The 14,169-nt window shown below is 33.9% G+C and overlaps 1 protein-coding gene across 1 annotated transcript in view; it reads left to right on the top strand.

Moving 5' to 3' along the window:
- Positions 1–14,169, top strand: part of DMD (dystrophin) — a 2,235,978-nt gene that overhangs the window by 757,295 nt on the left and 1,464,514 nt on the right. Inside the window, exon 20 of the mRNA XM_052663429.1 lies at positions 8,165–8,406. Coding sequence (XP_052519389.1) covers positions 8,165–8,406 — 242 coding nt within the window. The remainder of the gene's footprint in view (positions 1–8,164; positions 8,407–14,169) is intronic.

Genomic DNA, 14,169 nt, shown 5'->3' on the forward strand with positions numbered 1-14,169 from the left:
AAGCATAAATATAGCTATTATATTTTTAAAAAGCATTCCATAACTATTTATGTGTATGTATATATATGTATATATACACACACATAGGAAACTGAATTTTTTACATAAAATAATTTATCATAAGATTAGAGCATGTTTAAAGTATCTAGACTGATTTTGGAACTCTTTTTCCTTCAGAATGAAACTCTAAGACATGCAAAAAAAGATTCCGCAATGCTTATAGTTTATATCAGTTTTGACCCCAAATGGTATATTTCCAAACATATTTCCAAATCAGTTTTGGCCATTTCTAAGTATCTACTGAAAGCATGAATTTTTAGTACCACTTAAGAAATGCAAAAGAAAAAGTATCTGTTTGTCCTGAAGGCATTTACCGAATGAATTTAAGAAAGGCACTGAGAAACAGGGAGTGAGGTAGTGTCTCAAAATGGTTAACAATACAGAGATTATTGCCATGATGCCAATATAGAAGAAACTGCTTTCATTTGATGTTGCAAAGTTGTACTAAAAATCAATTGTATGTCCCGAAAACACTGTTTCTCATAACACATGTTTAGTTTTACAGGGTTAAATAGAAATTATGATCAATTAGAAGATAATTTTCATTTTGGCTGCATCTTATCGAATGCCAAGTGTTATAAGCAGAATATTATAATACAGTTGCTATTAAATATTTTGAGTTTTAATATCAACTATATTGTGAATTTTTCCATAGAATGATGTATACTTAAATAATATGCAGGAATTCAGTAAGAGATTCTTATTAATTCATTTGGGACCTTTTTTTAAATCAAAAAGTTTGCATAAATTATTTGTATACATCAAAGCTATACATGAACATTTTCCTCTAAAGTGTATCAGTTCTTTTAGAAGACTATAAAGGATCTTCATGCTCATAATGGACTAAAAAAGGAGGCTACAGTGATACTAAAAGGGAGAATATTATATAAAGTGTTAATTTCTGGGATTTTGACATGGAATTTTGATATAACTTTGATTTATCTATTTAACTGTTTCTTTTAATTAACATTGAATTTATTGCTCCTGTATCAAAATCAGGTGATCAGATAAGTATGGGGGATAGTGTTATAGTGTTGAATGGTGGAGAGCTCTTCCTCTTGTTGGAGAAATTTTTCACAGATAGAATCTTTATGAAGTGTATTGTCCCTATATAAGATTAGTATCATAGCCTTAGTCTCTATAAATTATTCACATCCTAGAACTTTAATGAGAGTAAGTGGGAGATGAAATTGGGTACCTAGTGATCTACTTATGTTTCCTGTAATTGTGATATTCTGAGAAGGGGAATTTCCAGATTTTTATTTATTTAAATTAAAACAATATACAATATGGACCCTCTTTAATGTTTATTTTTATATTAATTTAAACACAAAATGATATTAAACTAATTAAAATTTTAGAAAATTTTATTAAATATCAAGTATCTTGCTTTATATCAGTAATATAGATTATTAATAAATATAGGTTTCAAATATTTTATTTTGAACAGCTTTTAAACTCATTTGCATAACTTCAGAGCAAAAGCTTTTCATTGTTTGAATGAGATTATGGGACCTCAGGACAGTCTAGAACAGTTTTATGCCTAAAAATATGCTTATTTCATTTTTATCTGTTTAGCATTAGACTTCATTTTTCTTTTTGTAAAATAATGTTCTTGCATCAAATATTTAGTCTCTTTTTCAGTCAGATATAGCCAAAAAAGACCCTGGTTTTTTAAAATTATTTTCCTTTATTAATATTGAAATTACCAAAATGTTGCATCAAAACATTCATTTAAAAACTTAAAATGGTTTTACCACAGTTTCCAGAGGAGATCCTATAATTATCTAATAGGGTTAGTAGTGTTTTCTACATTAAATTGTGCTTCACTTTCAATTTCTAATTGTAGTTTTCTATGTGTTAATTAAGAGCCTGAAGACAATCACATTAAGGAAATGTTTAAATAAAAGTAGTAATTATTAGTATATTAGACTAAAAGAACATTTCAAAACCATCATCCCATGAGTGTTAGATTATAGTGTTTAAGGTAAAACCTAATAGTAAGTCTGTTAAGTATCATAATTACACAGACAAGCGCTCCTCTTATCCATAATATTAAGTATGGAACAGTATTTTTAGTATTTTGGTTTATAGTTCATTAAATACTTTAAAATGAATGATGTCATTTGAATTTGGGCAAAACTTTGTCAGATGGGTAAGGGCAAGCATTAGGGTCTGTTTGACTCACCTCAAAGGCAAACCTCTCATTATCTTTTCACATCACTGTGAAGTATTTTCAGAGGCAATAACTATTCTAATTGTATATTTTAATGGAAAGTGATTTTGTAACTGCTCTGTATATCAATGGGGCATGGAAATGGTACTGTTTACAGTGGTCCAGCCCCTCCATCATGAATGAGTAGCTTTCCATGGTTGTACTCATTTCCTCTTCTCTTATTCTTTCCTGAGTACTGGGCAGCTTGATTTATGTTTCCTGTTTTTCCACGTGACACTTGGGATAATGGTCTACACAGAGTTCACACTCAATAAATGTTGTTAATTGACAGACACATTTTTCTTTAACTTTAATCTCCAAAGGAAGAGACTCGGTTCCTGGTATGTGTGTCTGTGTGTGTCTCTGTGAGTCTGTGAGTGTAGTGTGTGAAGAGAGGGAATTAAAGAGGTCACCGCTGTGGAAAATTAGTCACAAAAGCAAATACGAGTAGAGAGATGACTTTTTTCCTATGATAATTCAGTGCTGTTTAGAAAAATAAAAAATGAAAAAAAGTTATGTTTGTAAATGTATATATTAGATTTATTAGGGACATGAATTTTATGCCCAATCTATTTTTTAAAGCTATTATTTTTTAAAACAAGATGATGTGGCAGTTGGATAGAAGTTAATGTCATCAGAAAACACCCTAGAATTAGTCTATAATACTCAGACCTTATTTTCATGGACTCTGATTAAGTTTCAACTACATTTTAGGCTGTTATATTAAATGCCAAATGGATTTGTAATGACCCTCACTTAATATGCAACAAAAATAGGAGACTATTAGCAACTTTATTTTAAGTTTTCACTCCAAATATTCTTCTAACTCAAGAGCTCTGAAAACACAGGTTTTGTATTATTCTACCCTGGCTTCATGGCTAATGATGAATATACTTGATGAGGAATACTTCACTTTAAGTGGCAGTTTTGAAGTACTTGCATGGAAGGTGGTGCACAATTAAAATTATTCTAACAGTCTGTTATGCACTGTATACAAGTAATAAAATTAATGGATGCACTTCAAGTAATGATCCATTTCCTCTGGGTGCAATATATTTATTCATAGACTATTTCAGGGGTTGTTTAGAATATGAAATGTGAATGGATTATGATCCATTATCCCTGAGATTCTAATGTGCTACTATGAAATGGTTTCCATAAGTATTGTTCATAACACCTGGTGAGTTAATGTTTGTGTTCTTAAGTAGCTAAGAAAAAAATTAGAAAAACGGATGCTCAAACAGTTGATACTTAAAACTTTGCAGGTATAAACTGTCTTGAAACTTAAAGTTTTCACTTAAGCATAATTCTATGAAATGCACATAAAATAATTATATTGAATAATAAAATTATTCACATGGGTGTATTTATTCTGAAAAGTTTTAAGGGACTTTTTCATAATCTCATTTCTAGTACTAGATAATAGATGGCCAATTAATTCATGAAGTTGAAGTAATAACGTTTCCAATTTTAGTTGATCCCTCCTCCAGGGGATCAAATTCGAAGGAAAAGAGAATGCCTGGGTCTCTGTATTTGGCTTTTCACGTCTGCGACTATTGCTCCCCTAGTGTTTGTATCTGTATGAAGTAGGCTATTGATTTGGTGTTGGGCAAGTTCACAGGTAAAGTGTGTTTATTTTGTACCTACTCTAAGCTGAGAATTCTATCCGATACTTCCAGTGGAGACATTTTTCTTAGGAGATTTTATAGTTTAGAAAGACAGGATATACTCTAGTTGAGCAGGAAGCATATTCATATATGAATTAATACAGTATTTCCATATAAAACCTTAATAATAAAATATCTGATTTTCTGCAGTCAAAATCATATATTATTCAGTGACATGTAGAAATTTCTGTTTTTAACTTTTGGCATGGCTATCCTCTGTAACTTGAATTTCAAATGATTATAAATTTATGACCGATTATTCCAAGATTCCCTAATAAGCTCTTATGTATTCATTGCTGATTGATATTATTTCTTATAAAATGTATAAATATACTTTATCCCATATTAGTGCCATATTATATAAAATTACTACTATCTTTAAAAAATATTTATTATTTTTCACAAATTATCTTTTTCAGTCATTAAAAACTCCTCCTGTCCCTAATTTCACCATTTGAAAGATCTGATCTCTTTTCCTTGTTTCCTATAGGTTCTTTTTTCATTTCTTTATATTAACATTGACAAATATTTATTGGTTGCCTGGTATATGTCATGTTTGGTGTAACAATTCACACATGTTAACTCAGAACCTTAATAGGTGTTCTATGAAGTCAATTGTATTTTTAAAAAATTTTTATTTTATATTGGAGTATAGTTGATTAACAGTGTTGTATTACTTTCAGCTATACAGCAGAGTGATTCACTTATATATACACATGTGTCTATTTTTTTTCCAGATTCTTTTCTCATTTAGAGTACTACAGAGTACTGAGCAGAGTTCCCTGTGCTATACAGTAGATCCTTGTCGGTTAACTATTTTATATATAGTAGTGTGTACATTGGAGAAGGCAATGGCACCCCACTCCAGTACTCTTGCCTGGAAAATCCCATGGATGGAGAAGCCTGGTAGGCTGTAGTCCATGGGGTCGCGAAGAATCAGACATGACTGAACGACTTCACTTTCACTTTTCACTTTCATGCATTGGAGAAGGTAATGGCAAGCCACTCCAGTGTTCTTGCCTAGAGAATCCCAGGGACAGGGGAGCCTGGTGGGCTGCCGTCTGTAGGGTCGCATAGAGTCGGACACGACTGAAGTGACTTAGCAGCAGCAGCAGTGTGTACATGTCAATCCTCATTCCATGGATGAAAAAGTAAAGTCCAATATGAGTATTTAGCAGAACCAAGTTCACTCATTTAGTAAAGAGAGAGGTCAGATTTGAACTCAGGTGTGCCTAATACCAGAGCTCTTACTGTGAACTTTTATACCCTTTTGCCTGCCTTTACCATTTATCCTCATAAGAAATCCTTCTTGTACATGTTGTTATACTTTCATTCCCTTTATTCAGTTATAAAAGTCAATATGCTTATTAGTGGAGAGTACTGAAGATTTCAAAGTGGGATGGTACTCAATTCACTTTTCCCATTTATATTAATTTCTTTTGTAGCAATGTTTAGCATTTGGACATATTTTAGACAGGACATTGAACTGATAATTTCAGGTAATGATCAAGGACTCATTAAATTCTATCTCTGGATTTTATTAGGTGCCATGGAACTTACTGACACTTCATTATAATTTGATTTGTATTTTGATGATTAAATTAACATGTATTATTCATATGAAAATTAGTTTATTATTTTTTTCCAATTGCTTAGGGGTTTTCATGTGGTTGACCTCAGGAACAATGAGATAATATTTTCTATATTCCCTTATCATTTGGACTAATGCTAAATAAATTCAGTCCAGCATCATTCCATCAGTACTTTTCATTTACTTTAACACCTCTTGTTTGTCTATCATGGACTTGGACTACCAAGGACTCCCTTCTTCTAAGTGCTTATTCACATTTAATATATGCTGAAAATATTTCTCCTAAACATCTGGTCCTTTAGATCCATGCCACATTTTTGAGTCATTTTCTAACATAATTTACAGTTTCTACCCTATGTATTTTTAAATTACTCCATTTCATTTTCCAGCAATAGTATCAGCATTTTATCACAGTATTTTTTCTCAAAATGAGTGCCTATATGACTGGACATTTGGAGTCTTCTCTTATACTTTGCAACAAACATGATTTTATAACTATAGTTTCTTAGTGGCATCCCTCGGAACATATTTTGGTATAATTCTTGGTCACTGCTCAAAACCAAATTATCCCAAGCAGAATATCCCATGAAACATCCAGATGTCTCAATGTCTCAATAAAACCAGTTGCTTCCTTAACTATTACAAGGGTATTAGAGGAATAATTTGCTCCTGCAAACCACAGGCTTCCTTTTATAGCTGTATATGTGGAAATGATGTTTGTGGTTTGCTTTCTGCAGTGTCATCTTGAATACTGTCAAACTCTGAAATGAGCGAAACTAGAGCTGTGTTTCAAATGAATTGAGAGATGTGGTTTGGCAGCATAGCATAATTACAACAAAATAAAAATCAGAGTATCTGAGCAGAGAAAAGTAGAAGAGAATAAAATAATATAGTTGTTGACTTCAAATCCATGTTTTTTATTCTTTATAAAGAGTAAAAGGGGAGGCATGTACAAGTTAGCAAAACTTCAGGCCTCATATTTGCTAGAGATGGTCTTCAGACTTCTTAATAACTTACTGGTCCTTTAACTAAATCATATTATCAGAAAGTCGTATAAAATGGACATTCATAAAAGTAGATTCTCCTGGACAAGTTGATCTTCACTAGATCACATTAGCCCCTAAGATACTTTAATCTAGAGGAAGACTGTTACACTGAGCTTATGATCTCTTTTGAGATTTGTGAATATATGTAGGAATAGGAAACATTTGAGTATTCAGTATTTCAGAAATATTAAGAAGTTATCAGTGCTGTCATAGCTATGTTTTAATGTCCATATTATATTTAATATTTTTTAGTGTAATTTACTAAAGAAGTTGCTATGTAAACAAATTGTGTGTAAGAACATTTACATGTTGTGAACTCTACAGAATTAGTAATGTGATATTGCTGTACTCTCATTAGTATGGCATTAGTTACATATTGGCATTAGTTACATATCATACTTTGAAAAAAAATCAAATGAGATGAAATATGTTAAAAGACAACATATTCCGTAAGACATAGTAGGTTTTCTGGAAGGCTAAAGTTGATAATGATATAGTTAGGTTTCCATTTTGCCCTTGATAGACTTTTTTCTGCTTAAGTATTTCTATAGCTCATTTTCAAATATTCAGATCAACCTCCACATTTGTAAATGATGTGTAAATAATTTAAAAATCTTCTTTATAATTAGAAAGATTTTTTTTCCAAATGCTTGTTTTCTTTCTTTGGACTCATGTTCAGTCTGCTTATTTCTGGGTTTGTATAGCATAAACAGATAATTAAATTGATTTTTTTTTAAATACATGTTCACTTTTTACAAAATAGAAGTAGAGTCATGGATGTAGAAAGCAAACTTTTGGTTACCAGAGAATAAGGAGAGGAGAGGGATAAATTGGGAGATTGGAATTGACATATGCACACTCCTGTATATAAAATAGATAACTAAGAAGAACCTGCTATATAGCGCAGGGAACTCTACTTAATACTTTGTAATGGCCTGCGTTGGAAAAGACTCTAAAAGAGTGGATACATGTATATGTATAACTGATTCACTTTGCTGTATACCTGAAACTAACACATCACTATAAATCAACTAAGATGGCCAATAAAATTTTTTTTAAAGAAATTGGAAATTTAAAATTTTATGTCCATATTTTAATTAAATACATGTATGATGCAGTGATCAGTAAAGGGATTTCAAACAAAAAAATCCAAATAATAACAATTCAACTAATTGTAAATCTTTATAAAAAGTAAAAATATAAGTTACTTTTTCGACGTGTAGTTTAATAATATAACATTTATTTGGAAATATCCAAAAAGTTATTTGACTGTAATCTTCCATCCCCCATCATAACTTTGTGCATTTTTTGTTTTTATTTAAATGTATTCTACTCTACTATATCTTATCCTTATCTAGTACTTGTTGTATTCATGTTCTGTGATAAAATGCAACTCCAGCAATTTACAGTCAATAATCAGAAATCATATTGATACTTCAGCTTCTTCAATAAATAAATGATTTATTTGAAATCATTCAGATGATGAATAGTTTTAAACTTGAGTCAACATTGATTTTCAGATAATGTCTTTCAGTTTGTGGCTTCAGTGGATATATATATATTTTTTTTAAATCTGTCTTTCTAGAGGGTGTTAATGCTGACAGTATCAAACAAGCCTCAGAACAACTGAACAGCCGGTGGATCGAGTTCTGCCAATTGCTAAGTGAGAGACTTCACTGGCTGGAGTATCAGAACAACATCATCGCTTTCTATAATCAGCTACAGCAATTGGAGCAGATGACAACTACTGCAGAAAACTGGTTGAAAACCCAACCCACTACCCCATCAGAGCCAACAGCAGTTAAAAACCAGTTAAAAAATTGCAAGGTAAGAATCTTTGCTCCTATTTGGAGCATCATAAGTAGGACTTTCTTAGAAATTTCCAGAAGAATAGCAGAGTACTTAATGATAAAATTTTCCTCTTAAGGGTTTAGTGAAACACAGTAAAGATTAAAATAGGTAACATATGGATACTTGAGTCCTGCAAGCTTAGTTACACATAATTAATTGATTTTGTCAGATTGCAAAATGATGAGGCAGTATTGGAATGTGGGAACCACATGTATCCTATGGAAAGTGGAAAATAATTTGGAGCTCTTTCTTATAACAGTTAGGAAAACCCAGTCATATGTTCAAAATGTGGAATCCACACAAACACAAGTAGCTGATATCCTATATAATCGGATATATGAGGAAAATCTTTTTAAATGGCAGTTATTAAATTTGGATAACTAGAGGAAGGTCATTTACAAAAATACTTTTTATATGTGCTTGGAATATAGAGGAATCTCAAGGGATAGTACAGTAACCCAGCATCAGAGCTGTTATTATTCTTAAAATAGAAGGGATCAGGGAGAGAGAAGTTACAGAAAGCCTGAAGATGAATTAGATGTCCATTGTAAAGACAGCTTTCAGAGCCAGTCCAGTGCTAACACAGGAAGGGAGCCAGAAAAATAGACACTCTGTTTTACTCTCTTTCTTGCCTTCAGAATCTGAACAGGACTCCCCATCAACTAAAATTAATCAGAAGTCAGAGGACAAAAAGCGGTAGTCTATAACTGTCATTCTCCTGGGTTACAGGAGAAGGTTGGGCTGTGTATCTAGTAGGGTAAACAAGATACAACACAGACGAAAGGGCTGCGAAAGAGACTAAAAGAGTATTCTGCATGTGTAAGAAAATAAGAGATATATCAATAGAAACAACTTGAACATTTTGCATAAGTAGCTACTACAAAATGTTAGTTTGTATAGTTAAACACTTTTTATGGGAAGTGGGAAGGTGCTTACAGGATAGATGAAAAGGTTTCCAGGATGAACTTTAAGGGTAGACTGAGATGACTGGGTTTAATATTAAAAGCAGTAAATGAGGGTTAATCTGCATACTTTGGAAATAATGGTTTAAATAATGGGAAACTGAAGATGGAGAGATGACAGGGTTGGTTTGGAGGCTATTGAACCCAGAAAGTGATGGGAAATTCAAAGTTATTTTGAAGGGGAAGTCAGATGAAGGATTTGATGATGTTTCTTCACATGATGAAACTACAGCTTTACTAGAAAGTAAATAAATTTAGCAAATACATTTGTGGATAAAGAATACCATATAGTGAGGCATTTAGTTTATTAGTGAAATATACAAGTATAGGGAATTTCTTTTCCCTATAATTCTAGATACATTTTGCTATTAAAGAATAGAATCCATGACTTTGTTCTGTAAATTAGTGGAATATTTCACCTATATCATTTCTTGTAATAAAAAAATCTGATGATAGTTCTTTAACCTGTTTCTTGAGATTCAAATATAAATATTAATTATATCTTCAAAATGCATTCATTCATAAAATACATATTCAGTGTCTCTAATGTGGCTAAGAATGATATTAAGTGTATTAACTGGTTCGGGCTGCCATAACAAATATCGTAGACTGGGTGGCTTAAACACAGAAATTTATTTTCTCACAGTTCTAGAGGCTGAAAATCCTAGATGAATGTCTGGCAAGGTTCAGCTTCTGGTGAGAACTCTGTTTCTGGCTTGCAGACAGCTGCCTTCTCACCACGTTCTCACTTGGTCTTCTCTTGGCACATGTGCATGGAAGGAGAAAGATCTCTCTCTCTCCCTTTAAGGCCTCTGGTCCTGTCTTAAACTCGGTGTTTAAGACCTGATTTAACCTTAATTACTTACTAAAAACCTCATAGCCAATGATAGCCACCTTGTGAGGTTAGAGCTTCAGCACATAAATTTGGGGGGGGCATCATCCAGTCCACAGATTCTCCCTGTACCCCCTTATTTATGGCCTGTCACATACCATGAGCCCCCAAAGTCCAGAAGTCATGACTCATTCCACCATCAACTCTAAAGTCCAAAATCTCTTCATCATTTAAATCAGATATGGATGAGACTCAACATATCCTGAGATAAAATGCCCCTCCGGCTGTGGACCATTAAAACCAGGACGACATATGTGTTTTCAAAATATGATGGTGGGACAGGCATAGGGAAAGGCATTCTCATTCCCAAAGGAGTAAAAATGGGGAAGAAAAAAGGGATGATAGATCCTGCTGTTGCTGCTAAGTCACTTCAGTTGTGTCCAACTCTGTGCGACCCCATAAACGGCAGCCCGCCAGGCTCCCCCGTCCCTGGGGTTCTCCAGGCAAGAACACTGGAGTGGGTTGCCATTTCCTTCTCCAATGCATGAAAGTGAAAAGTGAAAAGTGAACATGAAGTCACTCAGTTGTGTCTGACCCTCAGCAACCCCGTGGACTGCAGCCTTCCAGGCTCCTCCGTCCATGGGATTTTCCAGGCAAGAGTACTGGAGTGGGGTGCCATTGCCTTCTCAATAGATCCTAATCAAGTCCAAAATTTAGCAAGGCCAATTCCATTGGATTTAAGGTTTGAGAATAATCTTCTCTGGCTTGATGCCCTTCCTTCCAATCCTGCTGGGGTGATAGTTCTACTTTAGGACCTACTGGGGTGGCAGGCACTTAAGCTTTGGGAAGGTCAGCGTGAGCATTCATTGATCCTACCCTTATAACATTGTCGTAGAGTAGATGAGAAGACATTAAGTAAATGATTAAATAAACAGATATAAAATCACCACTGGGACAAACGTTTTAAGCAGAGTTCTGGGAGAATATCTAACAGGGAAAACCTGACCTTGGTAGAGCCACTGAGGGCAGCTTCCTTGAGGCAGGTACATTTGAGTTGAAATTGGGAGAATAGCAGGGAAGGAGGCTTCAGGCAGAATAAACATGGTGAGGAGGGAGCAATAATGACCAAAGAACTGAAATAAGGCCGATGTGAATACTGAGCATAAAAAGGCAAAAATGCAAGCATATGGTGGTGGCTCAGACGGTAAAGAATCTGCCTGCAATGCAGGAGGCCGGGGTTCGATCCCTGGGTCAGGAAGATCCCCTTGAGAAGGAAATGGCAACCCACTCCAGCATTCTTGCTTGGAGAATCTCATGGACAGAAGAGCCCGGCTGAACAGCTAACACCTTCAGTTTTCACATAGGAGACACAGCAATGATTCTTAGGGCACACTAGGGCCTTGGTCTCTTTCTGAGGAGAGAATGGAGATCACCGGGAGTTATATATCTTAAATATTCTCTCAGGGTTAGAGAAGTCATCCGAAGTGAAATTAAATCTTTTTTTTTATTTTTCTGCATTCAGCCACAAAATTCCAAATTCTGATTATACGATTCCATCCCTTTTTATTACCCTTACTCTTTCTCTCTTCCCCATTGGTTCCTATTAATTTGATGCATCACCTTAGGTAGACTGTTTAGCAGGACAGCCCAAGATCATTCACACAACAGGTAAAACTGCACTATTTCGTTGTGATTAGTGATAGGTAAATAGATTAGCCCTTCCTATTTGTCAGTGTAGTCTGTTATTTGGAGATTTTTTTAGGAGTAGGGTGCAGATTTAACTCTGAATCTAATATTTACCAGAACTGTTCTTGGTATGTTGAGGGTTAGGGAGCACTTTAGGAATTGGAAGAAATCCATGGACATTTTCCTGAGAAAAATACACGTTTTTCCAGGGTAAACATACAATTTTAAAGGATAAACAAACTCAGAGAACATGCCTTACTGTGGAGGACCAACCACGCTAAGGCTTTTTTATGGAAATGAGTAATTGTTATCATTGTTAACATCTTTTAAATGTTAAATATTTGAGGTCAGAATGATATTTCCTATAATTTACTCTCAGAACTTTAAGGTCCCAGCTGAACATTTGCCCAAATGTTTTATTAGTTTCAAAGTCCCCTTTGTTTTGCAGAATATACTTTGCTATACTGTAGGCTCCTTATATAGCCCCCTAAACAGGAAGAATGACGGCCTTCCATCTGGCCAAATGTAAATCGGGTTATTAAATGTTTCACAGCAGATGTCAATGGTACCATTTGCAAGTCTAGTGTACAAAGTGAATGTCTGTAATTCTATGATCCAAACCACAGAGTATTACCTTTTGCCTCTTTCTTATTCTTTGTCTATGAATATACACCTACCTTCTCGCACTTGATCAAGAGGCTTTATATTTGAATGGGAGAGATGGGGGTCATCTCCTCATTTATTTAAATGTCTTCCATTTTCACCTACCAGAAGAATTTAATAGTTAGAGATTAACATACCTGAATCAACTCATACAGATATAATCACATACCAAAATTTCTCTGAAAGTTATCTTTAGATCTTCTAAAATAGATAAAATTATCTATGTGATAAATTTATCTTATTCATTACTAAGACAAATGTTACTTTCTCTAAAAGAGTATGGTAAAGAATCCGCCTGCAATGCAGGAGACCTAGGTTCGATCCCTGGGTCAGGAAGATCCCCTGGAGAAGGGATGGGCTACCCACTCTAGTATTCTGGCCTGGAGAATTCTATGGACTGTACAGTCCATGGGTTCACAAAGAGTCAGACATGACTGAGTATGCATGCATCCAAATATATATATATACACACATATACTTTTTACTTTAATTTCCAGGAAGGTGAGATTTATATTTAGTTCATAATTACTATAATTCTATAAATTTTCCCTTCTAATTGGCTTGTGTTTCCCTGATAGCTCAGTTGGTAAAGAATCTGCCTGCAATGCAGGAGACCTCGGTTTGATCCCTGGGTCAGGAAGATCTGCTGGAGAAGGAAGTCTACCCAGCCCAGTATTCTCTCCTGGAGAATGCCATGGACTGTATAGTCCATGGGGTTGCAAAGAGTCGGACACAACTGAGTGACTTTCACTTTCAGTTGGCTTATGATCCAATTTTTGAATTTTAATTATCCTGTTTTTAATATTTTGAATGGTAAATGATCCTGAAGTACTTTTTCTAGAGGTAGCATAGTGATGATTTCTAAGTGAACAATCATGGCAATAGTACTTTAAAAAAGAACATATTGTGATTTCTTTGAGTTCAGATTATATATATATCAGATACTTATGAACTGCAACTTCACTGGAGACAAAAGAGTTTGAAAACTTTTATGTCAAGAACAGCACTGTTCTGAAGAAATCGAATGCAGGCCACAAATGTGAACTACATGTGTAATTTTAAATGCTCTAGAAATGAGATTGAAATAGGAAAAAAAATAGGTAAGTCAGTGAATTTCAATAATATATTTACCCTGGTATATCAAAAATATCATTTTAAGATTTAATAATTATTTAAATCTATGTGAGTTTGTATTTTCATACCAACTCTGAAATTTAGTGCATGTTTTACAATGACAACACATCTAGATTTGGACTAACTACTTTTCAGATGCTCAGTAGTCACAGTTGACTAGAGACTACCACACTGTCTAGCCTGGCAGAGTGTCCATGTGACTTGATCAAACAAATCAGAATAGTCTTGAGGGTGAGAAGAAGTGTTATTAACAATTATGCCAGGACAACAAGAGTAAAACAGAGCAAAGAGTCCCTCTAATTAAAATGATAGCAATTGCCTATTCAGTCAGAATAAGTAAGACCATACAAAACTTAGACAATTATAGACACAAGTATGTGAGTGTATATGCATATTAGTATGTAAATTACAAATATATGTGTACATATATGATTATAATATATATTCTACATACATATATGT

This window comes from Budorcas taxicolor, chromosome X (genome assembly GCF_023091745.1).
Source record: "Budorcas taxicolor isolate Tak-1 chromosome X, Takin1.1, whole genome shotgun sequence".
NCBI lineage: Eukaryota > Metazoa > Chordata > Mammalia > Artiodactyla > Bovidae > Budorcas > Budorcas taxicolor.